The 27,470-nt window shown below is 43.4% G+C and overlaps 1 protein-coding gene and 1 long non-coding RNA gene across 5 annotated transcripts in view; one reads left to right on the top strand and one right to left on the bottom strand.

Annotated features, from left to right (window-relative positions):
* The window catches only part of RIMS4 (regulating synaptic membrane exocytosis 4), a 278,761-nt gene that overhangs the window by 187,432 nt on the left and 63,859 nt on the right, over nt 1-27,470 (top strand). For all 4 annotated transcript variants that reach the window (XR_003858308.1, XM_029613600.1, XM_029613599.1 and 1 more), the window contains one exon: nt 9,931-10,026. Coding sequence is in view for 3 of the 4 variants with exons in the window: in XM_029613600.1 (XP_029469460.1) it covers nt 9,931-10,026 (96 nt within the window). In the remaining variant the exon portion in view is untranslated. The remainder of the gene's footprint in view (nt 1-9,930; nt 10,027-27,470) is intronic.
* LOC115097662 lies at nt 13,369-14,029 on the bottom strand. Its single transcript, XR_003858309.1, has 3 exons — nt 13,948-14,029; nt 13,816-13,868; nt 13,369-13,721 (listed from the first exon to the last, which is right to left on the bottom strand). It is a non-coding gene; the product is annotated as an uncharacterized LOC115097662 (long non-coding RNA).

Below are 27,470 nucleotides of genomic sequence, written 5' to 3'. Positions count from 1 at the left end.
GCGAGGCTGCTTTTGCCATTGCCTCGTTTCATTTTCTTCGAGAAGAACTTCCCATAGCCATCTTCTTTGTACATTTGTTAGCTGAATGGGGTGCTGCGCAAATCAAGCAAACGTGCTTGAACTTGCAATCTTTGAATGTGCAAGATGATTTGTTAAATCTCCAGCATGAGTTATTTTGATTTGCCGATCCGCCGAAGGCTGCTCCCTTGTCGATGCTCTTCCACGCCCTCCTGCGTCGGCAGCCTTGTTAGTCATTTGTTTTAACCATAGGTCGACATCGTGTGTCCCCCTTGACATCGTTCCGGAGTCCTCCATCTTGTCCCTGAAGCGCTCGTCGTAATTTAGCCACGCCCAGCCTTCGTATGCTCTTTGCGCCTCCAAAATTGTCTGCGTACCCGAGCATCGGTCCGCATTGCGATAGATCATATTTTGTTAAGACACTCATCAGTCTGAGATATGCTCTGGTCCAAGTCCATATGTTGCGCGGTGTGGTCTTGCTGTCCTCTGGCAGTGCATTTCTGCCTTTTTTTTTTTTGTCTCTTGAGCTTCTCCTTCCTTCCATAAGTCAGAAGATGTCTATGTATTTTCTCTTTATAATCCTTTTCCACAGCTTCCTTGGCACGCTTAGCCATAGAGAGGCAACGTTGTTTGCCGGCATCGAGGTTGCTGCTGCCTCTCCATGTGATGACTGTGCCCGTGTTAAGCTGTCCTCGTCTGTGCTATCGGAGTCCAAAGATGAGCTACTGTCACTGGAACTTGAACTGTACCTTCTCCTCCACTTTCCGCTTCCTTTCTTTTTTGACGCATGCACTGCCACTGTGTTGGCGAGAGGCTGTGGAATAGAAACATGCTCTGATAACTCACCCGGCTGTTGCTCAAGCACAGCTTCTGCTACAACTGCGTCCCCCGCATGCACCTCCGGTAGTATCATGTTCTCTCACTGTGTTGGGTCTCTCCTTCGGACAGACTTGGCGCAGTGTTATCACTATTTCTTCTTCTTAGCGTGCGTCCAGCACACCCGCTTTGCCCTGCTGCTGTTGAGTTCTCATCGTCTCTCCCTTGGGCCTCTTGGTTGTTCCACATGCCCTGCTGTCCTGGCCAATATCCCCACGGATATACCGGGTATGGCATCCCTCCAGCGTAGGCCGTTTTGACCATTGCAGGAATGTGTTAGGTCCTGGGCTGCTGCTACTGCCGTCTGTGTTAGCTGGTGGCATCCAAGGTCTGCAAGCCCAAGGTGGAGGGAACCCTGGTAAATAAGGGAAACCCGTAGTCTGTGTCTGGTCCACTTTGCCAACATATGGCATACAATCACCAAAGGACCAATGGGTCCTTTCACCCACGGTTACCAACTGAACTTCCACGAACCTTTCACCATGTCCAGCGTGGGGTCTAACCAAACACACTTCACTTTTCGAGACAGAATTCTCTGCCCTCCTGCAATCCAATGCCTTTGAACCGGTACCTTGGCTGCAGTGGGGTCAAGGGTTCTACTCTCAGTATTTTCTAATTCCCAAAAAATCAGGCGGCATTGGTCCTATTTTGGACCTACGCACCCTAAACAAACATCTCCGCACAGAAAAGTTCAGAATGGTAACCTTGGGCACCATGCTCCCTCTACTGCAGTGGGGAGATTGGCTCTGCTCTCTAGATCTTCAGGAGGCTTATGCCCACATTGCCATATACCCTCCTCATCGAAAATACCTCAGGTTTGTAGTAGGCCACAATCATTTCCAATACCAAGTGCTGCCATTCGGCCTAGCATCAGAACACTGTGTATTCACGAAATGCCTGGCAGTAGTCGCAGCTCACTTACGACAAAACAACATCCACGTCTATCTGTATCTAGACGATTGGCTCCTCGGAGATCTGTCCCAAGTGGAAGTGCTCCACTCCCTCCATTTCACCACCAACCTACTGCAATCCTTGGGGTTTCTAATAAACTATCCCAAGTCACATCTGACTCCATCACTTACCTTCTCATTTATTGGAACAAATCTATACATTGCCCAAGCCAAAGCGTTTCTCCCAAAGGACCGGGCATGCACGTTATCAACCCTGGCCAAAACAGTGCAGACTCTGCAAACCACAACACTTGTCATCTACTAACCTTGTTATGTCACATGGCGTCCACGGTTCATGTAACCCCAATGGCTCGACTAGCCATAAGAGTAACACAATGGACTTTAAAGTCCCAGTGGTCCCAGTCCACTCAACATATGTCCCACATTGTCCACATCACCAACCAGCTTCGTCTCTCATTTGCTTGATGGATACAGGAGTCCAATATTCAGATAGGACTACTCTTCCAACCTCCACAACCTCAAATTACTCTGACAACAGATGCATCCAAGCTAGGTTGGGAGGCCCATGTCAACAACCTCCAAATCCAGGGATCCTGGAACTTAGTGGAAGCAAGGCACCAGATAAATCTTCTAGAGCTCCAGGCAATCTGATATGCCCTCTTCGCTTTTCAGGATTCCTTTTCCAACATGGTAATCCTAATTCAAACAGACAACCAGGTAGCAATGTGGTACTTCAACAAGAAGGGGGTACAGGCTCTTATCTGCTATGCCAGAAGGCGGCGCAGATTTGGGCCTGGGCTCTCTCCCACTCCATGCTACCGAGAGCGACCTACCTGGCAGGCGTGGGCAATGGTGATTGACAACCTCAGACGGACCTTTCATCCCCACGAATGGTCTCTAGATTCCACTGTAGCGAACAAAATGTTTCACCAATGGGGCCGCCCACACATAGACCTCTTTGTGTCAATTCATAATCGCAAAGTGGGCATTGTCTGCTCCCTACACCACAGCCACAACACACTGCCACGAGATGTCTTTGCCCACTTGTGGGCAAGGGGTCTTCTATATGCCTACCCTCCAACTCCACTCATCAGCAAGACTCTCGTGACGTTAAAGCAGGATGGAGGCTCAATGATCCTTATAGCCCCTCACTGTTCGCGTCAGGCTTCGTTTCCCATCCTACGTGACCTCTCAGTCCAGCAACCAATTTGCCTGGGTGCAGAACAACGGGCTGTTGAGTCATCCCAACCTTCACTCCCTGTCTCTGACAGCTTGGATGTTGAAAGGTTAATACTACAATCCCTTAATCTCTGACTGTGTCCCAGGTCCTCGTAGCTTCACGAAAGCCTTCTACTAGAAGATCTTATCGTTCCAAATGGAGAAGATTCTCCTCCTGGTACACCACAAAAGAAATAGATCCTTTTTCCTGCCCCACAACAAGGTTCCTGGACTATCTGTGGTACCTTTCCGAGTCTGGTCTGCAGACTTCTTCCATTCAAGTCTATGTCCGTGCCGCTTACCACAAAGGTGTAGGAGATGCCCGATCTTGGCGCAACCCCTGGTAGGGTGCTTTGAGAGGCTTGCTCCAGCTAAAGCCTCCACTGCGTCCTCCGGTCCTGGCATGGGACCTCAATGTTGTGATAGCATGGCTCAGGCGATCTCCGTTCGAGCCCCTACACTCCTGCGAGCTTTGACATCTCACTTGGAAAGTGATCTTTCTAGTTGCTATAACATCAACTCACAGAGTCAGTGAGCTACAGGCACTGGTAACATACCCACCATATACCAAATTTCTTCATGATCGTGTGGTGCTCCGCACTCACCCTAAATTCTTGCCAAAGATAGTCTCTGATTTTCACTTAAATCAGTCCATAATACTTCTTACCTTTTTACCAAGGCCTCACTGACAGCCATGTGAGAGGGCTCTGCATTCCTTGGACTGTAAACGTGCACTTGCCTTTTATCTGGACCGCACTGCAGCCCATAGGAAGTCCACCCAACTATTTGTCTCCTTTGATAAAACCAAATTGGGAGTTCTGGTGGGCAAGCAGACCCTGTCCACCTGGCTGGCAGACTGCATTTCCTTCTACCGACAAGCAGGCCTTCCAATACAGGAACACGTAAAAGCGCATTCAGTAAGAGCCATGGCAACATCGGTAGTGCACCTCCATTCTGTACCTCTGGCTGACATCTGCAGAGCTGCCACATGGAGCTCTCTCCAAACATTTGCATCTCATTGTCTCGACAAGGCTGGCCGGCAAGATTCCATCTTTGGCCAATCTGTCCTGTGTAATCTATTTCCAGTTTAAATAACCCAACTTCCTGCCTACGACCCACTGAGAATCTCAGGCTGCCCTCATACCCCAAACCACCCCAGTTGTTGTGCCTGTTACAGGTCGTTGGGTGTTTTTGGTTCATTCTATTCGGGCATCCTGTAGATCACTATTCACCCACATGTGGGGACTACCATCCTGCTTGTCCTGGGAGAAAGCAGAGTTGCTTACTTGTAACAGGTGTTCTCACAGGACAGCAGGATGTTAGTCCTCACGAAACTCGCCCGCCACCCCGCAGAGTTGGGTTCACTTACGTTTTATTTTATTTTTCACTCGTACTTTTGCTACAAATGAGACTGAAGGGGGACCCCTGCTGGATGCAGGGTTAGTGGCATGCTGGGCATGCTCAGTGTGCCAGTCAAAGTTCTAGAAACTTTGACAAAAAATGTTCTGTGATTCGGCTCCATCTTGATGATGTCACCCACATGTGAGGACTAACATCCTGCTGTCCTGTGAGAACACCTGTTACAGGTAAGCAACTCTGCTTTACCTGATATTCAGGGATTTAAGAGGAGATAAATGTATTAGATAGCTGCAAATGAAGACTGATAGTAGATTCCAAGTCCAGTTCTAATTGATTTCAAAGGCCAAAAGTAGCAGGAAGAAACTGCTGGCTTCCCCCTTCTGCCAAAAGAAAAAAAAATGATGCTAATGCAGAAAAGCTTTACTATTTTGTTTCCAAAATGTTGTAGTTAGTTGGGCCATTTACTTGGATGACATTTGGCATATAATAGACATCCAGTAGTTAAAGCAGATTTTTGCCTTATCTGGCATATTTCTTCTCATTAAACCTTTCATATAATGATATAGTTCATAATCTTTTCTTGATCATTAAATCAAAGAAAGCATAACTTTTTGTAGTATGTTTTCTGCTTGTCCATAGCTTGCATTTCAGTTGTTATACTTTTATTATTTTAGTCAAGGTGGCTACTAAAATGGTCAATGAACTTCATTCTAAAGCATATGAGGACAGATTTAAAGATCTAAACATACACCCTGGAGGAAAGGCGGGATATGGGAGATATGATATATTTAAATATCTCCAAGGTATCAATCCACAGGAGGCGAGCCTCTTTCAACAGAAAGGAAACTCTGGAACCAAAGGGTCATAGGTAGGATGAGGGGGAAAAAGGGTTAGACACACAAGTTAATTTAGAGAGAGATTTCTTTACAAAGAGGATGGTGGATGCTTGGAACAGCCTTCCAGTGGAAGTGATGGAGACAAGGGCAGTATCTGAATTCAAGAAAGCATGGGATAAGCACAGGCGATCTCTTGAGGGAATGGTAGGCATTGTAGAGCTAAGTAGTTGGTATGAATGGGCAAGCTAGGTAGGCCGTATAGTCCTTTTCTGCCGTTATGTTTCTAAGATATTGTACCAGACCTTGTAACATGCTGATTGGAAGTCTAAGAAAGCTTACAGTTTGCTTTCATTTTAATTATCCTTGCCCATCTGTTCTAAAGCAAGTTCATGTTCTCATTTTTATTTTGTTTTTCTTTTCTCCTAAAATTTCAGTTGGATAATGCACAATTCAACAGGGGTTTATACCATCCCAGTGTTAACCAACAACCTGTAATTACTATGCTAGTGGTCAGATCCAAGAATAAGACAGGGGACCTTGCTTGAAGTAAGTTGAAGGTGGAGATCTTTGAACACAGCACATTGTGATTTCAGCAATGAAGCATTTTCTTTCAGCAAAACACTTATGCAGCTGGCAAAAAAAGCAAAGTAATGCAAAAGGAAATTGTTTGTCTCCATTATTGGTACACATTATACAGTATAAATAATGGAAAAAACCTAAAAAAAAAAAAATAGTAGAAGATCTGTTGCAATCATTGTTCATAAGCTTTCCATTTACCATTTGCGTGTGTATCATTAGAGTTGCCAACCAGGACTAGATCAACCTGTCCTGAAAATCTGGAGCTTATTGGCAACCCTATTTGTCATACACAATTACACAACCACAATTTAAAAAATTAACCACGTTTAAAAAAAAAAAAAATAGGTGGTGGTTAATTTTTTGGGGGGAGGAGCACTGGGTTGTTAGAGTAGAGAGATTTGCTTTTTGGCAGTTTTCCTGGTTTTCTTTCTTTTTTTTTTTTTACCAAGGATAAAAACATTCTAAAATTCATCCCCTTTGGGCATGAATGAGAACTGCATGACTGTGGTAACACCGTGGCTAGGATTTATGCCCAGCCTTGATCTAGTGACTGGGGGAAGGGGGAGGGAATGAAAAGATGTACATAAACTTAAACATACATAGAAACATAGAAATGATGGCAGAAAAGGACCAAAGGGTCCATCCAGTCTGCCCAGCAAGCTTTTGATAGTATCCTTCAGACATCGCCTGTGCTTATCCCATGCTTTCTTGAATTCAGATACTGCTAAACTGAATATTTCCCATGATAAAGCAAATTTAGCCAAAATTGAGCCACAAGCTTTTCATGCTACATAATAATGGTAAAGAAATAGCACAACTTTTAGATTTCTATTTTAATTACAGACCCTAGACGTGTTCCCTGGAATTCTAGTTGGAGAGAAGTTTCAGCACATTGGGCAGAACATGAGCTGGACTTCTTTAATTAAAACGCGCACCTGGAGCTTGTTTTGTACTAGACCCCATTTTTTTTTTTTGTTATGAGTAAATTCATCCACTGAAGATACTTCCACCACATCTAAAGAAAATATCCAGATGAACATAATTTAAAGCAACTCCCCACCCCCCTTCGGGATTCTCTAAATTTGGATGCATCACTCCCCTGCCTTTCCAGCCTTCATGGTTATGTCAACCTGTGAATGAAAAACCCAATAAAACATTCAGATTGTTATTCCTATACTTGAGCTTTTCTTCCTGTGAGATCTTGACGTGCTTTAAACCTGAGTTATGGTTCATGTCCAAAGTGTCAAACTGACATCCAACCAAAGACACTATAGCTTCTTTTTCTTATGGTTGAAACAGTAATGCCATCTGTTATATTGCATGACCTTCAGATTCCCTATTTGGGGAGGAGAGGGAGGCACTGAGGTTTAACAATGTAGTTTTAAACATTAATTTTACAACTATTGGAGAAGTGAGGTGGCTCTATTTGGACATTAAAGTTTGTCCTTTGGACTAGGGAAGTCCATATATCAGAATTGCATTTGAGAGAGATGGGCATGCTTTCCTAATTATGCTCATTGACTCGGGAACTTGGTTATTTTATGAATGTAAACTGATTTATTTTAAAATTGCACATCACGGAGAATAAGCCAGACAACTGTGGCTATTAAAAGGGTAGGACATGTCTCTTTGCATTTGAAGAGATTAAGTAATTTTCTCTGGTTAACGTCTTCTGTTCCTGATCCTTAAATCCACACTACTGCTGGATAGAGTCTGGAAGAAGTGGGATCATGATGTCCAAGTGTTAAGAGATTGTACTGATCAGTTTAACACTTGGAAGAGGATTATTTTTTCTGTAGCAGTACATCTATTTAGATCTTTGTATAAGAAAATATATAGGTTTGTCTTATGCTTGATTATAAAATATTAAAATAGGACAATTACATAAAATGTCCTTCATTGTGATAATTTACCTTTGTAATAATGTATTTTATCTCATGGGGAAATGATTTAAAGGAAAAACACATTTAGGGCCTGATTTACAGTTTCATTCCTCTGAGTAAGGGAAAGGGCTTTAATACATCAGGCCCTTAGTTTCTAGAACCCAATACATGAAGGAATCTGTTGTAAAATTTATTTTGGAATTTATATAGCTCCTAAACCAAGAGTGTTTAAAACATTTAAAAACAGGGAAATTGAATGGTCATGTCTCTTATTGGAGAAAGCTAAATAATGGAGTGTGCCAGAGATTTCTTTTGGGACTGGTGCTTTTTAATATTTATAAATTATCTGGTAAAGGGAGTGATCAAATTTGCAGATGGGCACAAAAATATTCAAATTACTTAAATCACAAATTGGATCTATTCTTTGGGACCTGGATTGGCCACAGCTGGAGACAGGATCCCTGGGCATGACGATCGTTTGGCCTAACCAGACATGGCAATTTTTATTTTCTTATGAGAGCATCACGAGCTAGTAACTGGAAGAAAAGTCAGATTGGAAGACTTTCAGTGTGTCACACTGGTCAGACAGGGAAAGAGCACTTTCCAAAAAGATATTTAAAAGAAATTGAATAAGGGATGAGTATGTGAAGATATTCCTTTTCGACAAAGTGGTGTTTTTTAAATTTGAAATCACTGGTTTCATCTTGTGAGCAGAGAGAAACACTCGGGCCGATATATAGTAAAATAGCGGGCAAGCGCCTGCTCTCCCGGCGTGCGCACAGGCCACTCTCCTGTGCGCGCGATACAGTATTTTAATTTAAATTAGGCCCGGCGGTAAAAAGAGGCGCTAGGGACACTAGCGCGTCCCTAGCGCCTCTTTTTTTGATGGAAGCGGCGGCTGTCAGTGGGTTTGACAGCCGACGCTCAATTTTGCCGGCGTCTGTTCTTGAGCCCACTGACAGCCACAGGTTCGGAAACCGGATGCCAGCAAAATTGAGCATCCAGTTTTCGACCCGCCAGCCGTGGGCCCATTTTAAATTTATTTTTTATTTTTTTTATTTTTTACTTTTTTAAACTTTCGGGACCTCCGACTTAATATCGCCATGATATTAAGGCGGAGGGTGCACAGAAAAGCAGTTTTTACTGCTTTTCTGTGCACTTTCCCGGTGCCCGGAGAAATTAGCGCCTACCTTTGGGCAGGCGCTAATTTCTGAAAGTAAAATCTGTGGCTTGGCTGCACATTTTGCTTTCTGAATCGCGCGGGAATAACTAATAGCGCCCGCAACATGCATTTGCATGTTGCGGGCGCTATTAGGTTGGGGGGGGGGGTTGGACATGCGTTTTGGACGCGCCCAAAACGCGCGTCCAAATGCCGGCTAACAGTGCGCTCCATCGGAGCGCACTGTACTGTATCGGCCTGACTGTTAGTAATTGTAGGGAAGATGGAAAAGAAGGCTGGAAAAAAAAAAAAGGAAAACTGTTTAATAAAGTTCATTGAACAAAGCCTGGGTTTGCTGTTTCACGTTTGTCATACGGTAAATGACTTGTTGATTTGTAGGGTTTTTAGCATTTCTGTGTTGGAGACTGGATGGCTCAAGGGAATGGTCACAGCCATCATGGTTCAAATCCTAGCTAAGGTGGCCCACAAGGTCCAGTTCCACGGGCCATCATAGAAGTGTTTCGTGTGATGATTCCTGCGATGTTGTGAATTCTGCAGCACATCTCATTACTGACCTCTGATAAGGACACAGTGAGAGGAACATTTTGTGTGTTTTCATTCAGATAAACAAATTGGTGTCTGCTGCTGGTGTGGAATATGTGTTAAAAAAAAAAAAAAAAAAACCCCAGTATTTTAAGAAGTCCCCCCCCTCCCCCGAAATTAATGGGATCCTTATTTATGCTGATTTTACCTGTACAGGTAAAGCTGGTTACACGGTAATCTTGAAAATCAAGAAAATCTCTGACTCCATTCAGCAGCACCAATTGCTCAGATCCTGTACTTGAAGAAAATATCCTAACCCTCCAGTAATCAAACAGTCCTTCTCTGCCTTTCATTTACAAGTTCTGGAGGAGTTCAGGGAAAAGTCATAAAATCTCCAGTAAAATCATGTACACCAGAGCACAGAACCATTTGCAGTATTACCTGTGGTATTCTGGTATAGTTAGGATTCTGACAGCAGTGAGTACATTCAGAATTGGGATGAAGCACGCAGTATCTCGCATGGTAATATAATTCTATTTCCTTTGCAGAAACAAAGAGTCATTTGACCCTCCTCTTCTTGGAGTGACTGCAGTTGAAATGGATGGCTTCCAGCCAGCCAGCCCTAAAAATGGCCTTGTTGACCAGTAAGTGGACTTTTCTTGGCATTTCAGCATCTTGTGGCTGCTTGTCAGTAGAAAAAATATATATATATTTTTTTTTTTACAAAATAAAGAAAATGACTTACTCCTGAATATGATTAACATAAAAAAAAAAAAAATAAAAAGTCAACAGTAGAGGTCTGTATGAAAAGATGTGCTAATGCATATTTATTATTTTTTCATAACCGCGCCTCACTGCTGTGGCCTTTAATCACATGCTCTACTTCTCCTCTCAGATTCTAAAGCAGGGGCTTCCCAAACATCTCCAGGGGACCCTACAGCCAGTGAGGCTTTCAAGAAGTCTCCATGCTTAATTCATTGTAGAGATCCTGAAAAATCAGTCTCCTGTGGGGCACCAGCACAGATTTGGGAAGCCCTGCTCTAAGCATACAGACAGTGTGCTTTAAATTTACTTTAAAAGGCTTATCTTCTTTTTCTTTGTTCTTTCCTACAGACTTATAGCTGACATTTCATACACTTAAGAGGGACATTGTGTATCAGTGGCATCATGCTTTCCACCACCTGGTCATCAAAACATTTAAAAAAAAAAAATGATTAGAGAAAACAGTGAATAGCTCTACTTTGCAGACTCTGCCTCCAAGGTTGTCACATTAACTAGTCACAGCCTTACAAGTCATTTGAAATATCATTTTGACTGACTGCACATTTAAAACTGAAAAAAATGTCAAATTCTCAAGATGATAGATGAAGTATTAATGAAAGCAATGATTTAATGTTGCAGGTATTAATAAGTTAACACTGTCATCACAGTTCCTACATATGTTGCTGTTACTCTCTCACACCTCTGTTCTTCTCGCTCCCATTGCTCTTGCTTTCACCCGGCCCCCTCCCTCTCTCCCTTTTTCTTGACTGCTCCCCTTCCCCTGTCCCTGTTTTTTGTAATTTTTTCCTTTCTCCTCGAGTTGATTGTAAACCGGTATGATGTGTCCTACAAATATCGGTATATTAAAAGTTCATAAATAAATAAAGTATTTAGTACAGAGTATCCTTAACATGAATACAATGTATCGGAGAGGAAAAGACCTCAGCATTGGTATCGACTGAACTTTGCCGTCAGATTTTTTTAACCAGTAGTTGCAATCATTGGGTCATAAAAACCTCTCTTCTTTTTATTATTTTCCAAAAACATTTTAAAATTATTTTTAATTTAAACTGATTTTATATTTTACATTTATATGTAGCTATACATCATTTCTCTTGTTGGTAATAGCTCAAAAGTAAAACCAGATTACAATTGGAAAGTATCCTAATCAATGTCTCTCAAGTACTGTTTCTCAATCAATTTTTCACAATTTTTATCTTAATGTGGAGATTTCTTTGGAGAACTTTTCAGCAAATGCCAACGATTAAACAGTTTGTGTGCAGTGCTCAACCAGCGCTGCTAACAGCTGCTATTCGAGACGCAGACGTTGACAACGTTTCGCCAATGCTGCGTCAGGGCGGTATAATCATCGTATTTTCAAGACATTGATTAGGATAATATCCAATTGTAATCTGGTTTTACTTTTGAGCTATTACCAACAAGAGAAATGACGTATAATGGAAAATATAAAACCAGTTTAGTAATCAATTTTTAATAATAAATTAAAAATAATTAAAAAAAAATTTTGGAAAATAATAAAAAGAGAGGTTTTTATGACCCAATGATTGCAACTGCTGGTTAAAAAATCTGACTGCAAAGTTCAGTCGATACCAATGCTGAGGTCTTTTCCTCTCCAATACATTGTATTCATGTTAAGGATACTCTGTATTAAATACTTGCAACATTAAATCGTTGCACCAGTCAGTTATTTTTCATTTTAAACGAGATACTGGTGTTTCCCTTTAATTGGAGTTTGAGTATTAATGAAAGCAGACCTAGGCAGGGCAAATATTTTTTGCCCCTTAATGAGATTACCTAGATGAGTGGTTCCCCAAACCTTTCCTCAGGGGCCCCTCCAGGCTGGGTTTTCAGGATATCCATCATGAATATGCAAGAGATGTATCTGCATACAGGGGGGGTGGAAGTGAATGGCAGATATTTCCCTTGCATATTCATGGTGGATATCCTGAAAACTGGCCTGGCCGGAGGACCCTGAGGACAGATTTGGGAGCCATTGACCTCGGATATTACATGCAGGTCTCAGAGCTCCAGCAGAAAGGACAGTGAAACTACATAAAAGAACATACTGTTTCCTGCACATTAGAGAGCCTTTTTATAATGTTAAAAGATATATTCTGATAGTTTATTCTTATGCCGGTAATACTCACTGGGTCACCTTAGCAGTGAGCAAAATGCCCAACCATCATATTCAGATGTTCTCTTCGTTTTAACCTTAGAAGGATGAGTATTAGCTTCATTCTTATCTTGCAGCTTTCAAACTTCTGTGACAGAAAAGCTAAATTAAGTTTTTTTCACAGACACCAGTAAAACATTACTAGTCTTTAACAGTTCTTGTCTATGCCTGTGTACTCTTCCGTGGTGGGGTCCCAGCGTGGAATCTAAAACTATTTAGAGTTTTCAGGCTCTGAGCTTTTACCATCAGTATGAAAGAATTTTTTCAACTTAAGGAATCTTTAATCCAGTCTCTGTAGAACAGAAGGATAAAATAAAATTGCAGAAGATTATTTTATGTCAATTAAGGAGAATGTAAGCATTCTGTATGGATGATATTCGAGGCTTTGGAATGATGATTCATCAGTCTCCTCTTTCCCTGGAAAATCTTTTTACCTTCATTTTCAGTAAATGAACCTGGAAAAAATAAGTTGTAGTAGCAGAGCTGGCTGCTTGCACAGCCTTCTTTATACAGTTGATAGGAAGTCTTGGGAAAACAAGCAAACTAAAATAGTTTATAATTATTTCCAAAGGGCTTGCTTGATCCATGACAGATTATTTGTAGACACTTAAGAGTGGGGAAAAGGATAAAATTGGAGGAAGAAATAGGGTCTGTGCTACTGAAGCAAAAAAGGAAAACGGGCACATAAGGTTACTTGATTGTTACTTGTAAGGGCCCTGCCCAAAAGTTATTTGTTTTATGTAAACCGATACGATGTGCGAACGGCTATCGGCATAGAAGAGACTTTAAATAAATAAATAAGGTGGGTCATGCAGTCATTCGCCTGCCTTTAAGGCTAAGGGTTTGTTCCCCACCCCTCCCCCAAGCAGACAGCATCTGATGTCTGCAGTCCAGGGTTTCGTGCACACACATTGATTGCTCTCTGAGCAGAAATGCTAAAAGGTAGTAGCCACATCTCCAGTTCATTTGTTCATGCTAAGGTATTACAGCCTATAAAAAGATATTCCTGAAGAAAATGTAGGGTGGGAGACTCACTGAGACCTCATAAATGATATGCCCAATATTTAGGCTTGATGAGAGCTTATAGTGGCGTAAGCTTCTCTATAATATAATCATAGGTCTCAATGAGCTAGATTTAGCGGGACGCTTATGGAAACGGCTGCCCCAATGCACTAATAATCTCCAGAGTGCTGAAAAAGTTGTACTTAACTTGCAACTTCGAAATCCGATGTCATGTAGACAAAAGCTGGTGATGAAGATGGTGAGATGGTAAAGTCCGACTTCTTTCCGACACGACGTGTTTCGGAGGGGAAACCTCCTTCCTCAGGGGGTCGGATACCGCTATTCCCTGCTTCAGTCTCTTGCCGAAAACACTTGACTCTGCTACAGGTGACAAAGGAAAGCCCAAGGGAAATAGTGCACATAAAGTTCCACCACAAAAAGTTGCGATAGCAGTATGGATGAGAAGAACACTCACTGTATGCGATGCACTGACTTAAATGCTGTTCTGAACGGCGTCTCTATTACGCTCTATAAGTAGAATGACATACAATGTAAATCACCCCTTTGAAATGATATAAACTATGTGCCATAAGTCCATGTATACTACCTTAACAGGATGCTGAAGTCACTCGCTGTGCTTAGGATGCACTATCGGCAGCGCGCGGTTCAAAAACGCCGACCTTTAAGCGGCTGAAAAAAGCGCCAAAAAGGATGGGAGTATCCTATTATGGGCATTTACGTCACTGTGGGTGCCATTTTGGAACAGGAACTGTCCATATATGGACAATGACGTTGGCGGCGGCCATTTTGAAATTACTGCCGCTGGGGAACACCCATTTCACTGCGGGTGTCATTTTGGAATTGAAACTGTCCATAAATGGGCAATGACGTAAGCGGCGGCCATTTTGAAAAATACTGCTGCTGGGAAACACCCTTATCGCAGTCTACTGTCAAAAAGCTGTCCATGTAGGGATACTGATGTGATCAGAAACCATTTTGAAACAACTTAAATTGCGTTATAAGGGGCCAAATTGAGAATGCCAAAAGCAAAACTGTAACTCACAAGTGGACCTGATGCTGAACACGATTTAAATCAGAGTATACCACTCTATCTTCTCATTAAGGCCATATGGTTCAACTGATCGAAGGCGGTAGATCCATTGATGTTCCTTCAGATTTAATTTTGAAAGTCTATCTCCCCCTCTCCAAGATGGTATCACTTGTTCAATGATTAACCACTGTAGTTGTTCAAATTTATGTTGGTGTGCGATGCAATGTGATACTATGGGGGCTTTTGTGTCAAGGTTCTTAATACGGCTCCTATGTTCAATCAAGCGGACTTTAATCTTACGTGTCGTTCTGCCCACATATATCTTATGACAAGGGCAAATGAGTCCGTACACCACAAAATCAGAATTGCAGTGAACTGCGTGTCGCCATGTGATGTGAACCTGAGTGTTAGGGTCCTGCCATATAATACCTGTGATGGCTTGGGAGCAAAAGCTGCAATTGCCGCACTGAGTCTGACCTGGAGGGCCTGAGACATGATCAGAATGTTGGGTGGCACGTACTACTTGTTGTCTGATGTTAGTGCCTCGGCTATATGCAAACATGGGGGGGGTTAAGAAAATCTGATGTGGACTGAGGACATGCCAGTTGCGTTGTATGGACTGTCTAATTTGTTGGGTAAGATTTGTGTGTTCTAGCACACATACTGTCTGTGAAATCTGTCTCTTACTTTTATATTGTAAAAGGGATTCTCGAGGAGAGAACCTAGCTCTTTTAAAGGCCCTTTTAATTGTTGCAGTAGGATATCCCCTTTCTTGAAACCTATTACTCAGGATTGCACTTTGATGCAAAAAATCATGTTGGTCAGAACAGATCCTTCGTATACGGAAGAATTGTCCCACAGGTAGACCTTCTTTAAATCTTCGTGGATGATGACTTTCAAATTTCAAAAAGTTATTGCGATCCGTGGGTTTACGAAAAAGTGTAGTATGAATTGTTCCTGATTTTTTGGAGATAAGAATATCTAAAAAAGATAACTGCTCTCTATCTACTGTCATAGTAAATTTCAAATGTGGGTTTGCTGAATTTAACCATTTCAAAAATTCAGATAGTTGATGTTCGGAGTCATTCCAAATAAAAAATATGTCATCAATGTATCTTGACCATCGAATGATGGATTTAAAAAAAGGCGATGGATATAACACTGTTTCTTCAAAGTGTGAGACATAGAGGTTGGCTATATCGGGGGCTACCGGAGACCCCATTGCTACGCCATGGATTTGCTGAAAATATTCTTGCTGATAAGAAAAATAATTTTTAAAGAGAACCAATTCCAATAAAGACGTCAAAAATTCTGTGGGTATGCGTTGTGGACGTGGACGCTGACTTAAAATGTCTTGTCCCAACTTAAAAGCTTCCGTAGCAGAGTCAAGTGTTTTCGGCAAGAGACTGAAGCAGGGAATAGCGGTATCCGACCCCCTGAGGAAGGAGGTTTCCCCTCCGAAACACGTCGTGTCGGAAAGAAGTCGGACTTTACCATCTCACCATCTTCATCACCAGCTTTTGTCTACATGACATCGGATTTCGAAGTTGCAAGTTAAGTACAACTTTTTCAGCACTCTGGAGATTTATTAGTGCATTGGGGCAGCCGTTTCCATAAGCGTCCCGCTAAATCTAGCTCATTGAGACCTATGATTATATTATAGAGAAGCTTACGCCACTATAAGCTCTCATCAAGCCTAAATATTGGGCATATCATTTATGAGGTCTCAGTGAGTCTCCCACCCTACATTTTCTTCAGGAATATCTTTTTATAGTCCTTATCGTTTTGTTTCCTGGCATTTGGGGATTCTTTAATTAAGGTATTACAGCCTGCAGACTTAAGCATGAAAGAAAATAAAATCTGTGTTTCAGGTCGAGGGGAGAGTTCGTGAAAGTATTTTTAGCAATCTTTCAATGGCTTTAATTACATTTGACATTGAGCAGAAATTCTCGAGAGCCCCAAGCTTATTTAATAATGCAACACCAATAGGTCACTTGCGTTTAATGAGAGCATTTTATGACCGCGATTCACAATTTGGGAAATAAGGTCATAAAAACCTTGCAACTAATTCTTAAGTTTATCATTTTCATTTATTTACAACCAAGAAGCCATTTTATTATTTCACAGTTCAGAAAATGATTCAGTGAATGATTCATAGTTTATACCTGTTAGGAATTATTTTAATATTTAGCAGAGAAAATCATTTCATTTATACCAATTTGAATGCAAAAAAAACCAAACAACCCCCTCTCCCCAACAATAATCTACAAAATTATTTAACACAATATGCTGTACATTTTCTGTAAAATGTCATTAAATTATATTAAACTGAGGCCAATATTTAAAAAAAAAAAAAAAAAAGAGCATTTAAATTAGACCTGTTATTTATTTGCCTATAGTTAGGGACCTAAGTTAGGTCCTAATGTTGGAAATCAGTGCTGAGTGCCTAGCTTACCTCCCCTGATCTGATCCCCGCTCTGGCAGTGCTCATTTTTTTAGGTGCACACATTTCGGAGTCTGTTCATATTGGGGTAGATATTCAAAGCTGGTTGTGTAAGTAACTTATCAATATATGTGTGCACTTTGCCGGATAAGTCTACCCCGCTAAGTTTAGACTTCTATGGGGCATCTAAACGTCCATGTAAACGTATCCAACTAACTCCGAATATCAATAGTTAGCCATATAAGTTATACGGCTAACTCGCGCCGCCGAGCCGCCTAGTACACGCCCACCTTCTGTGCATGAACCTTTTAGCTGTACAAGGGTCTTAAAGGCTAAGCAGCGGCTGCTGAATGTGGGCACATTCAGCAGTTGCTACTTAGTGCTGAACGTGCTTTGAATATCGGACCCAATAAATGTAGGTACTCGCTGGAGATGGGGAGGAATGGAATTTTTCATTTAGGGATCTTGGCACTTAACTCCTTGAAACAGGTGCCTAGATCTTTTGAATATCGGCCTTGCACTCCCACAGGATTGATCTAAATAGGAACAGTGAATTCCAGTGACATTGAAACATGTTAGTGCTGCCTCACAACAACCCTGTCACAACACATCATTCTAGATGTGGAGCTGAGATGTGCCAGTCCCTCGGGAATCCTAGATTGTTTTCTCATGCATTGGAACCCAGCACCACTGTTGGCGGGCTTGTGGCTGATGCATGATGGTTTGGAATTCATTATGTACACCTGCCACAGTGGAGGTGTCAGGCAGTACCAGCAGCAGATAAGGAAGGAGACTAATTTGTTACTGTGTACTGATAGGGGCCAATTTTAATTCCTACGCGCGTGGGGTACATTTGTGCGTGCATGTTATAAAATCCAGGGTCGGCGCGTGCAAGGGGAGCCCCGATGGCTTTCCCCGTTCCCTCCAAGGCCCCTCCGAAATCGGAGCGGCCTCAGAGGGAACTTTTATTTGGATGCCCCCCTCCTTGTTCAATGGAGTTATGCCTGCCTCTCACAGGCGTAACTTGCGCGCGCCGGCTGGCCAGGTCCCGACACAGGCCACTGTGTCGGGGCACTCTGCCACGCCCCCGGACCGCAGACATGCCCCCTGGACCACCCATTTTAGTAAGCTCCGGGACATACGCGCGTCCTGGGGCTTGCGCACGCTCGCAGGGGCAGATTTCCTCAGGTTATGCGCGTATGTTATGGGCGTAGCCTTTGAAAATCTGCCCCATAATATACACATTAGGTGGCAAGGAAGGCTTTTGAAATGGCTGCTTAAGGCAGGGCAGAAGAGCCAGCTGTCTACTGCAAAGCGGAGTGCAGAATTTGCGCAGAATTCACCCCTGCGCAGAAAATGGCAGAGGAGACCCCGGCATGCCGTGAACAGAGCACGCGAAGATGAAGGCACCGGCGTGCCATTTATGGCGAAGTTGAAGGCTGCCGTGGGACGCATGCTGCCCACTGCGACGATGAAGGCCCCAGCACGCCGGTCACAGTGAAGATGAAGGCCCTCATGTGCTGCTAACGGAGTATGCGCCGCTCACGACGAAGATGAAAGCCCCCGGTGAGAGTGAATGTGTGTGTGTGAGAGGCGAGGGGGGGGTGGTGTAGGGGAGGGGATATGAGAGAACAGGGGGGGAATTACTTGAGTGTGGGTGCCAGAGAGAGGGAAGTCTATATGAGGAGATTGTGAAGGAGTGTGTATGTGTGTGAGATTGCGAGTGTGTATGAAAAAGGGATCCTTTGTATGTGAGGGTGCTAGCCTGTGTGAAGGGATTGTGTATGTGTGAGACAGAGCCTGTGTGAAGGGGTGCGTGAGAGAGAGAGAGACAGAGACATAGGTAGCCTGTGTGAGGATGTATGTGTGAGAGAGAGAAAGGGAGCTTGTGTGAGTGTGTATGCAAGAGTGAGGGAGCCTGTATGAGGGTATGTGTACTAGAGAGAGGAAGGGACAGAGGGAGCCTGTGTGAGGGGCAGTACTGAGAACAGGGTCAAACTCGGGAAGTGGAGATAAAGTGGAAGGGGTTGAGCTAGAGGTGGAGGGGAAGAGATACTGGCAGGTGGAGGAGTTGGGGTCCTGAGAGGGCAAAGTGGCTAGGGGAGTAGGGAGAGCGAGTGGAAGGGACACTTACAGTGATTTTCTAGAGAAATTATGCTCAAAATATTTAAAAATCTGTATCTCTAAGTAATAACCTTTTTCTGTATTAATTTAAAATGTAATTACTTAGACTGTCATGTAAATTATTTTGACCAATATAAAGTTTGCAGAATTTTGCGTTTTATTTACACATAATTCCCCTAGGAGTAGTGACGAATTAAAACAAAAAAAATACGTATCTTTGTTTAACCCAATCGGATCAGACACTAAAGTCTAGTCAATAAAAAAAACAAAAAAACTGTTGATTTGGTTACCATAAATGCAGTTCTCCTTTGACATTTAACTATATTACTTAACATTTCTGTCGTGCTACTTGACGTATGCTGCACTGTACAAACAACACGAGAGACAGTCCCTGCTCAGTCTAATCAAGACAAACATACAGGGCAAAATAGATTTGTGGCGTTTCATATAATAAGACAGGATAAAATTAGTTAAGGAGGCTGAAAGACAGTCAAGTTTAAGATTTAAAAGAAGTCTCATGAAGGTGGGTTTTTAGATGGGATTTTAAACAAGGCAAGAGAAGGGAGTATGATGCACCAGCTCAGGAAGACTTTTCCATGCATATGGTGAAGCCAGCGGGAAAGCACAGAACTGAGAATTGGCGGTAGAGGAGATGGCATAGATAGGAGTTACTTGTCTGAATGGAGTGCATGAAGAGATAAGAGAGGAGAGATAGTGAAGAACTGCAGAGTGAGTAAGAGGAGCTTGAACTCTATGCAGGAACAAAAAGGGAGCCAATGCAGTGACTTCAGAAGAGGGGTAATACAGGTATAGTGACTGGTGCAAGATAAGTTGCACAGCTGAATTTAGGACAGATTGTAATGGAGACAGAGAGCACCCTGGGAGACCTATAGGTAGCAGGTTGCAGTAGTCTAACAGGCCGATGCTATACCATGTGGTGGCTGCAGCACACTGTTTAACCCACGACTAGACGTGTGTTTTTGGACGCGTGTCCATAACCTCCGATGCAAAACGGGGGTTAGCGCGTACAAAACTTGCATCCAGTCGTGCGCATAGGTAATAGTACTCATCACTTGCAAATGCATATTGATGAGGCTATTATCGATTTCCCCCTCCAAGGCGCACATTTTTACTCACCAAAATTAACGCCTGCTCCGGAGCAGGCGTTAATTTTGGAGGAGCCCAAAAAAGCAGAAAATACTGTTTTTCTATACTTCCTCTGACTTAATATCGTGGTGCGTAATTTCTCCTAGCGTCTCCTTTTTACCGTGGCAGCCCATTTGCATTTAGCATTGGGCGCCCCGGAGAGATGGATCAGCCCCGTCTGTAGGAGGAGATGAGAGAGTGGATAAGGTTTCAGAAAGGAAAGGACGGATTTTAGCAATGTTACAGGCTGATACAGAATGGTGCACTCGGCCGAGCGCACCTTTTAGCCTCCGTTTGGCCGCGCATTTTAGACGCACTATTACCCCTTATACTGTAAGGAAAATGCACAGCCAACCCCTCTGAAACTAATAGCGCTCATCACATGCAAATGCATGTTGATGAGCCTATTAGTTAGTCACCTGAAATACAGAAAGTAAAATGTGCGGCCAATCCGCACATTTTACTCTTAGAAATTAGCGCTTGCCCAAAGGCAGGCATTAATTTCAGATGGCACCGGGTAACTGTACAGAAAAGGAGAAAAAAAACTGCTTTTCTGTGTTGCGGCCTCGAAGGCCTTGCATTCTGTTGCAACCTCGAGGCCTTGCATACTGTTGGGAACGGTTTAGTGTGCCCTTGGGCCTCAGCCCGATCCCAGGCGCACCCAGGGCCGACCCGAAGGTTGACAACATATTCCAGCGTGACTGGCGGGCTGACCCTCTGCCAGTCCTGCAAGCTCCCAAAGCCAACACCCAAGGATGTTGGAATTTGAATGGACCTCCGACCATTCCGAGCCCTTTCGGACCTGCTGCGAACAGCATGGAGCAGCAGACCTGGCCTGAGGTTGAGGACAGGAGCTGGACTGAGAACTGGAACCAGACTAGAACAGTAGACAAGAACTGTAGCAGGACTTGGATACTGGAACCAGGCAGGAACTGTAACAAGACTCGGATACAGGAACCGGTAGGGATGCAACGGCATCACAGACAAAGGCTAGTGTGAAGACATCACAGAAGACACTTGGGCAGAAGAACAATTGCACAGTCTCTCAGGGCGCCCTACTCAGCCCACCCGCGGGACTGAGTCACGGACCACCCTGTCCCACTGCGTGCCCTACACAGCCCGAAGGCTGGTCACAGACCACGAGGAAAGCGGGACATGCGCAGGGAAGATGCAGGCGAGGAGGAACTCCGATGTCGGGACCAATGACATCCGAAGCTCCAACAGCTGGCAGGAACAGAAGCTCCAGAGCGCAGGGATGGATCCCACCTGTTGGCCACTCCAAGGCCCAGCAGGTCAGAAGGCCAGGAGCACATATGAAGACACAGGGAAGGCAGAAACATCAGGACGTAGACTATCATGGCAGGACATCAGGACAAAGATCAGGACAGGAACATCAGGATACCTGGACGGGACATCTGGACAGGGACTTCAGGCACGAAGACAAGACTTGACATGGCGAGAGAACAGGAACTCCATGGAGAAGACAAGAAGGCCTGATGGAGCTCTGGCAGGCAGGACCCTCCAGAAGAATGACACTCCGATGCAAGGCAACAAACAGACTGACGGAGCAGCCCTTTATAGGGCTGAAGCAGGAAGTCCACTTAGAGGTGGGGCCAGCACACTTCCTGTGCCTGGCCCTTTAAATCAGGCAGAGGGGCGCTGGCTGGCGCCTAAGAAGCAAACAGGAAGTTGTGCAGGACCACGGACAGCGGCCTGCACCGACATAGAGATGCTGAGAAGGCAGGGCTGACCTAAACACAGGCCCTGACGTCAGCAGCGGCTCCAGCCGCTGCGAGGAGCCCCGGGGCGGCTCCAGCTGCCGGACCAGCCCAGGGATGCGGCCTTAACACCGCGAAGATGGTCATGGTGTCGAGGGCAGTCGCAGCCCCGCGGGGAGAAGCAGGAAGGCCGCGGTTCCGACCGCGGAGAAGGAAGACATTCAGGGCGGTCTCCGGGCCGCATGGGGAGCGACAGTCCGCGGCTCCAGCCGTGCAGAAGGCCTGACAGCGGCATGGTGAGTACCTGCTCACGGAGGGGCCCGCGAGCAGCGCAGTTCATAACATTTCTGTACACCCTCTGACTTAATATCATAGCAATATTAAGTCGGAATCCCCAAAACTTTAAAAAAAAAAATCTGCCCACCGGCCCGCGGGTTGGAAAACGGACGCTCAATTTTGCCAGCGTCCGTTTTCTGAACCCGTGGCTGTCGGTGGGTTCGAAAACAGCTGCCGGTAAAATTAAGCGTCAGTTGTTGGACCCGCTGACAGCTTCCGCTAATAAGCGCCGGCCCTAATTTAAATACTGTATCACGCGCCAAGGAGAGGTGCCTGGGCGCGCTTCAGGAGAGTGGGCACTCACCTCTGGAGCGCCGGCTCTCCCGCAGGTTTTTTTTAATTGGCCTGTGTTAGAGCAGTGTTTACCAACCCTCTCCTGGAGGCACGCCTAGCTAGTCAGGTTTTAGTATTTCCACAATGAATATGCTTGAGCGAGATTTGCATACCCCCCCCCCCCCCCGGGTCTCCAATTTATGCAAATCTCTCATGTATATTCACTATGGATATCCTGAAAATCTCACTGGTTAGGGGTGCCTGCAGGAGAGAGTTGGGAAACACTGTTTCAGAGAAAGAAATGGCCCGTTTTAGCTGCGTTTTGGATATGTGTAGAGAAGGAGAGAGAGGAGTTGAAGATGACTCCTAGGTTATGGGTTGAGGGGACTGGAATAATGACCGTGGTGTTTACAGAAATAGAGGGGAGGTGGGCTTGAGGGGAAAAGTGCTCTTTCTTGGCCATGTTGCGCTTAAGGTGGTGCTGGAACATTCAGGCAGCTATGTCAGACAAGCAGACTGAGATCTGGGACAGGATTTCTGGCATAGAGAGGTAAATCTGGTAATCAGCATAAACGTGGTATTGAAATCCATGAATGGAAATCAGAGCACCAAGGGAATCAGTATACAGAGAGAGGGGAAGGAGAGGGCCCAGGACAGAACTCTGAGGCACAACAAGAGATAGCAGGGTTTGCAGAAGAGGAGGATCCGCCAGAGGAAACACTAACAGGCCAATGCAGAAAAGTACGTTCAATCAAACACACCTTTCTGCGTGCACTTCAACGCGCATTTTCTGCAGGCAGTACTTACTGTTGATGCAGCAACGAGTTGTGCACGCGGAAGACACGCGTTTCCAAATGGGAGTACTGCTTAGCGTCCTAGCATGGAAATCCCATGCAAATGAGGGCATTAAGTATTACACCCCCCCTCCCCCCCCGCCATGCAAAGAGATTGCATCTGGCCAGTGCGCCTTTATTAGTGCTGGAAACTTAACCCCTGGTTAGAGCTGGAATTAAGTTTCCAGCGCTATGAAAGCAAGATTTTAAAAGTGGCAGCGGCTGCTCCACTTACCCAGATAAATTCTGGTTTATCAGTCTGTCTGGCAGTGGGAAGCAGCCTCCAGATAGCCGCATAAGACAGTACTTGTTCTGCTAACCGCATGGTTCGCTACTATTTAGCTGGATAAAGTACTTATTGGGCTAAGTAGCGGCGACCCACAACAGATGGCTGTACAAGTACTGATTTATCCATCTATCTGGCAGCTGCTTCCTGCTGCCACATAGACGGATAAATCAGAATTTATCCAGGTAACTGGCAGTAGTGGCTGCAGCTATTTACCTGGATAGCCTGTTAGGGATGTCTTCACCCCCTTCCCTAGTTAAAATGTCATTACATTTTACAGATTTTTTATGTGTGTTTTAACTCCCAGTGCACTAGAATAGCATTAGCTTACTGCAACGGGAGATAAAAATAAATAAATCTTGGTGTAAAAAAGTATACTGAAAACCAGCACACATTTCATTAGTGCCAAGATTCTTGCATCGGCCTTTAAAAGTGTGATGGGAGAGCTAAGAAGAGAACCAAGACAGGACAGAGCCCCGAAATCCAAGTGAGGACAGAGTATGAAGGAGTAGGTGGTGATCAACGGTGTCAAAAACAGGATAGATCAAGGAGGATAAGGACTGAGTAAAGACCTTTTGGCTTTAGCCGTAAAGAGGTCATTGGAGACTTTGCCAAGGGCTGTTTCAGTTGAATGTAGAGGGCGAAAATCAGACTGGAGTAGGTCAAGAATGGCTTGAGATGCAAAAAAAGTCAAGACATTCTAAACAAAACTTGCAAGATCTGGAAAAATATGAATTCTAGACCTCTTCTACCTTTTTTTGTTGTTTTTTGGTTTGCTTTGTTTTTACCAAATGTTCTAACTCTAGAGAAAAGAGAAATATCAGGATGATGAGAGAAGCTTTACTGGTCAAAACTGAAATGCAAACAAGTTGACATTTTCTGGTATAATATTTATCTACATCAAGTGCCTTCATAAAGCTTCTATCAAAAGTTTTACTGAAAACCAAAGTTGTTTTTTTCTTCTGGACTTCTTTCAAAGAATCTTTAACTCCTTCTTGTAATCCAGTATTTCAGATATTTTGTCTAGTTAAAACTGTAGAGACCCCTTGGGGTAGTCAGCTGCAGAGGGACAAGCCATTAATGACACTGTCTCCCCCAGAGTTTGTCTGGAATTGGATGTCCCTTAGGCACAAGGGAGGCTAGATTAAGTAAGAGCAGGACAGATGTTTGCTTTTGAAAGGGAAGGTTGTGTTTCCTGTGTGCCCTTTGAGTTAAGCCCCCCAGTCTGACAAAGGAGAAGAGGCACATGCCTTGCCAGTTCCTGTAAAGATTATTTATTTTGTATTTATTTAAAATTATTTATTAATCACTTCCTACTTCAAATCTTCCAAAGCGATTTACAACAAAATTAAAACAATCAATCACAGATAAATAATAAAAATAAAAACGATTAAAAAAAAAATACAATCAACAGCTTCTTAATTATCCACTGCCATTATCTAAACTATATAATCATTCCATTTAAGACTTCGTAATTACAGGGGAAAGCCATTATCTTATGTACTAAATCATATAAAAATTCAAAATTTCAAAATTTTTTCAAAGAAGAGATGGATTCTAATTGCTAAAAGCCACCATCAAGAGCCAAGTTTTCAAGTTCTTATGAAACTTCAAAATATTCTTTTTTTCCTTTAGACTTAGAGGAAGGGAGTTTCCTAAAAAACAGAATCCCAGCTGTGAATGACTGATTTTGTAATTGGGGAGGGGGGGGTGTTTGGGTTTGGTTTTTTTTGTTTGTTTTGGGTTTTTTTTTTTTTACGACAAGCTTTGTTTGGTATTTCAAGAGAGTATTTTTTTGTCGAGTGCAAATTACTGCTAATCTTGTACCATTTTAATTTTACTTTAAAATGAGGGGTACATGAGCCATTCAAGGACTTGATGCCAACATTAAAATTTTGAATTTGCACCGCATATTCACTGGAAACCAATGTGGGCCCAATAGTAATGGCCTAGCTAATGATCTTCTGGGGCTGCTGGTTATGTGTACCGTGGTATTTTTAATTGCTTGTGCCTCAAGCAACGATTTTATAGATAATCCCATAAACAGCGCATTGCAATAATCCAAGTGAGATAAAAGGTGAATTTTTAAAAGCCCTACGCCAAAGCCGGGAGATACGTGCAGAAGTTGGGCCGGTGTACACCGCACAAATTTTAAAAGGCGCGCTAGTACTCGCATATCTCCTGGTACACACGCACAGCTTTTTTTTTTTTTTTTTTAAAGGGGTAGGATAGGGTCTGGGTGGGGCCATGGGCATTCCTGGAATTTTGAATGAAACCAGTGCATAAGTATCTCTGCGCCCAAGCGCGCGACGGGGTCCCCTACCGCATAACTTTATTTATGCTATAGATGGTGTGTAAGTCATGAAATGATAAAAACTAGGCTAGTTAGCGGAGTTTTAAGGGTTGGGGGTAAAAGGGAGGCTGTTTAACTAGGGGTGGGGGATACAAAGTCCTATCCTTTTCCTGGGCGAACTGGGAATGAAGTGTTTGAAACTGGTAATTGCGTCGGTACGCATATCAACTAAAATTCCTTCATTTACGCGGTAGAGTTGGCATTTGCACCCACGTGTGCACATCTACATAAAATTGTGTGCACATGAAAGTACGTAGAGCCTATTCATACCATGCATGTGTATATGCGCATATGTTATAAAATGGCTTCGTCCATTGGCGCATACCGACATGTGCGCAACTCTTCAGAAGTTACCATCCCTGTGCGTAAGCTACAATTCTCAAAGAACCCCAGTCCAAAAAGGATGTAAGCTGTCTTATCATTTTTACTTTTAGATAGACATTGAGTTATTGCTATGTGTGTTTTTTTTAGGCGCAGCTCTGAATCCAGAATTATACCCAAAGATCTTACTACTTTTTTCATCATCAGATCAAGATCATTCAATTTCAGACTCTTTTGGACCTTCCCTATTCCTAGCCAAAGCACCTTTTTTTTTTTTTTTAACTAGTATTTACTGCCAAATTGCTACTTTCAACCATTGAGGTAAATGAGATTTATACACAGAAATATCTTCAGCAGCTTTATCTAATGGTGCCAATATCTACACTTCATCAGCATAGATAATGCATTGAACCGAGCATCACAAATTAACTTCCCCCAACTGTGCCTGAAATATATTGATTAGTAATGGGGAAAGAGATGACCCTGGAGGAACACCCCATTTCCCTTCCTTCACACTGGAGGTTTCTCCCTGGAATACAGCCATCTATTTTCTATTAAGTAAAAATCTCTCTGCCCATTATAGTACTCTATTTCTCAATCCTACAAGATTTACAGTGTTGTAACAGTAAAGAATGTCCACTGAGTCAAATGCACTAGAAAGATCCAAAAGGATCAAAACTGCATTTCTCCCTTAGAGAGTATTTCATCCGTTAGTAAAAGACCATCAAGGTTTCTGTGCCACACCCTATGCTAAAACCTGCCTGTGCTGAATCCAAAACTTCCTCCTTTTCTAAAAAGGAAGACCTTTGTCTAGTCACCACCTTCTCCAAAAGCTTTGCAGGGAACGGTAAATTTGAAATAGGGTGATAGTTATTACATAGCCTAGGATCCAAGCTGGCATTCTTCAGAACAGGGGACACCACTGCCGTCCTACAATTCTGTGGACAGCGAGCAATTAATAAACTTGTAGCAGAAAACTTAAAACACAAAATTGTGTTACTTTCAAGCGTACTTTTCAGATATTGTGCAGTACATGATGGGTATCATTTTTCTTGAGCGATGATGAATCACTTGCTTCCATAACTTAGAAAACTTTTCTCTGCTGTGAAAGGAAATATACATTCGTGTATCTCATGCACACGTCTGGTTCCTATTTCATGCTGAAATGATAAAGATAAGTCAGTTTGTGAAAAATCTGTGGACAGCTTGAAGACACCAGAAACAGGTTAAGAGGAAGGTAGTCCAG

Source organism: Rhinatrema bivittatum, chromosome 8 (assembly GCF_901001135.1).
Source record: "Rhinatrema bivittatum chromosome 8, aRhiBiv1.1, whole genome shotgun sequence".
Lineage (NCBI taxonomy): Eukaryota > Metazoa > Chordata > Amphibia > Gymnophiona > Rhinatrematidae > Rhinatrema > Rhinatrema bivittatum.
Note: the sequence above shows the minus strand (reverse complement) of the source record. Positions and strands in the feature narration are given on the sequence as shown.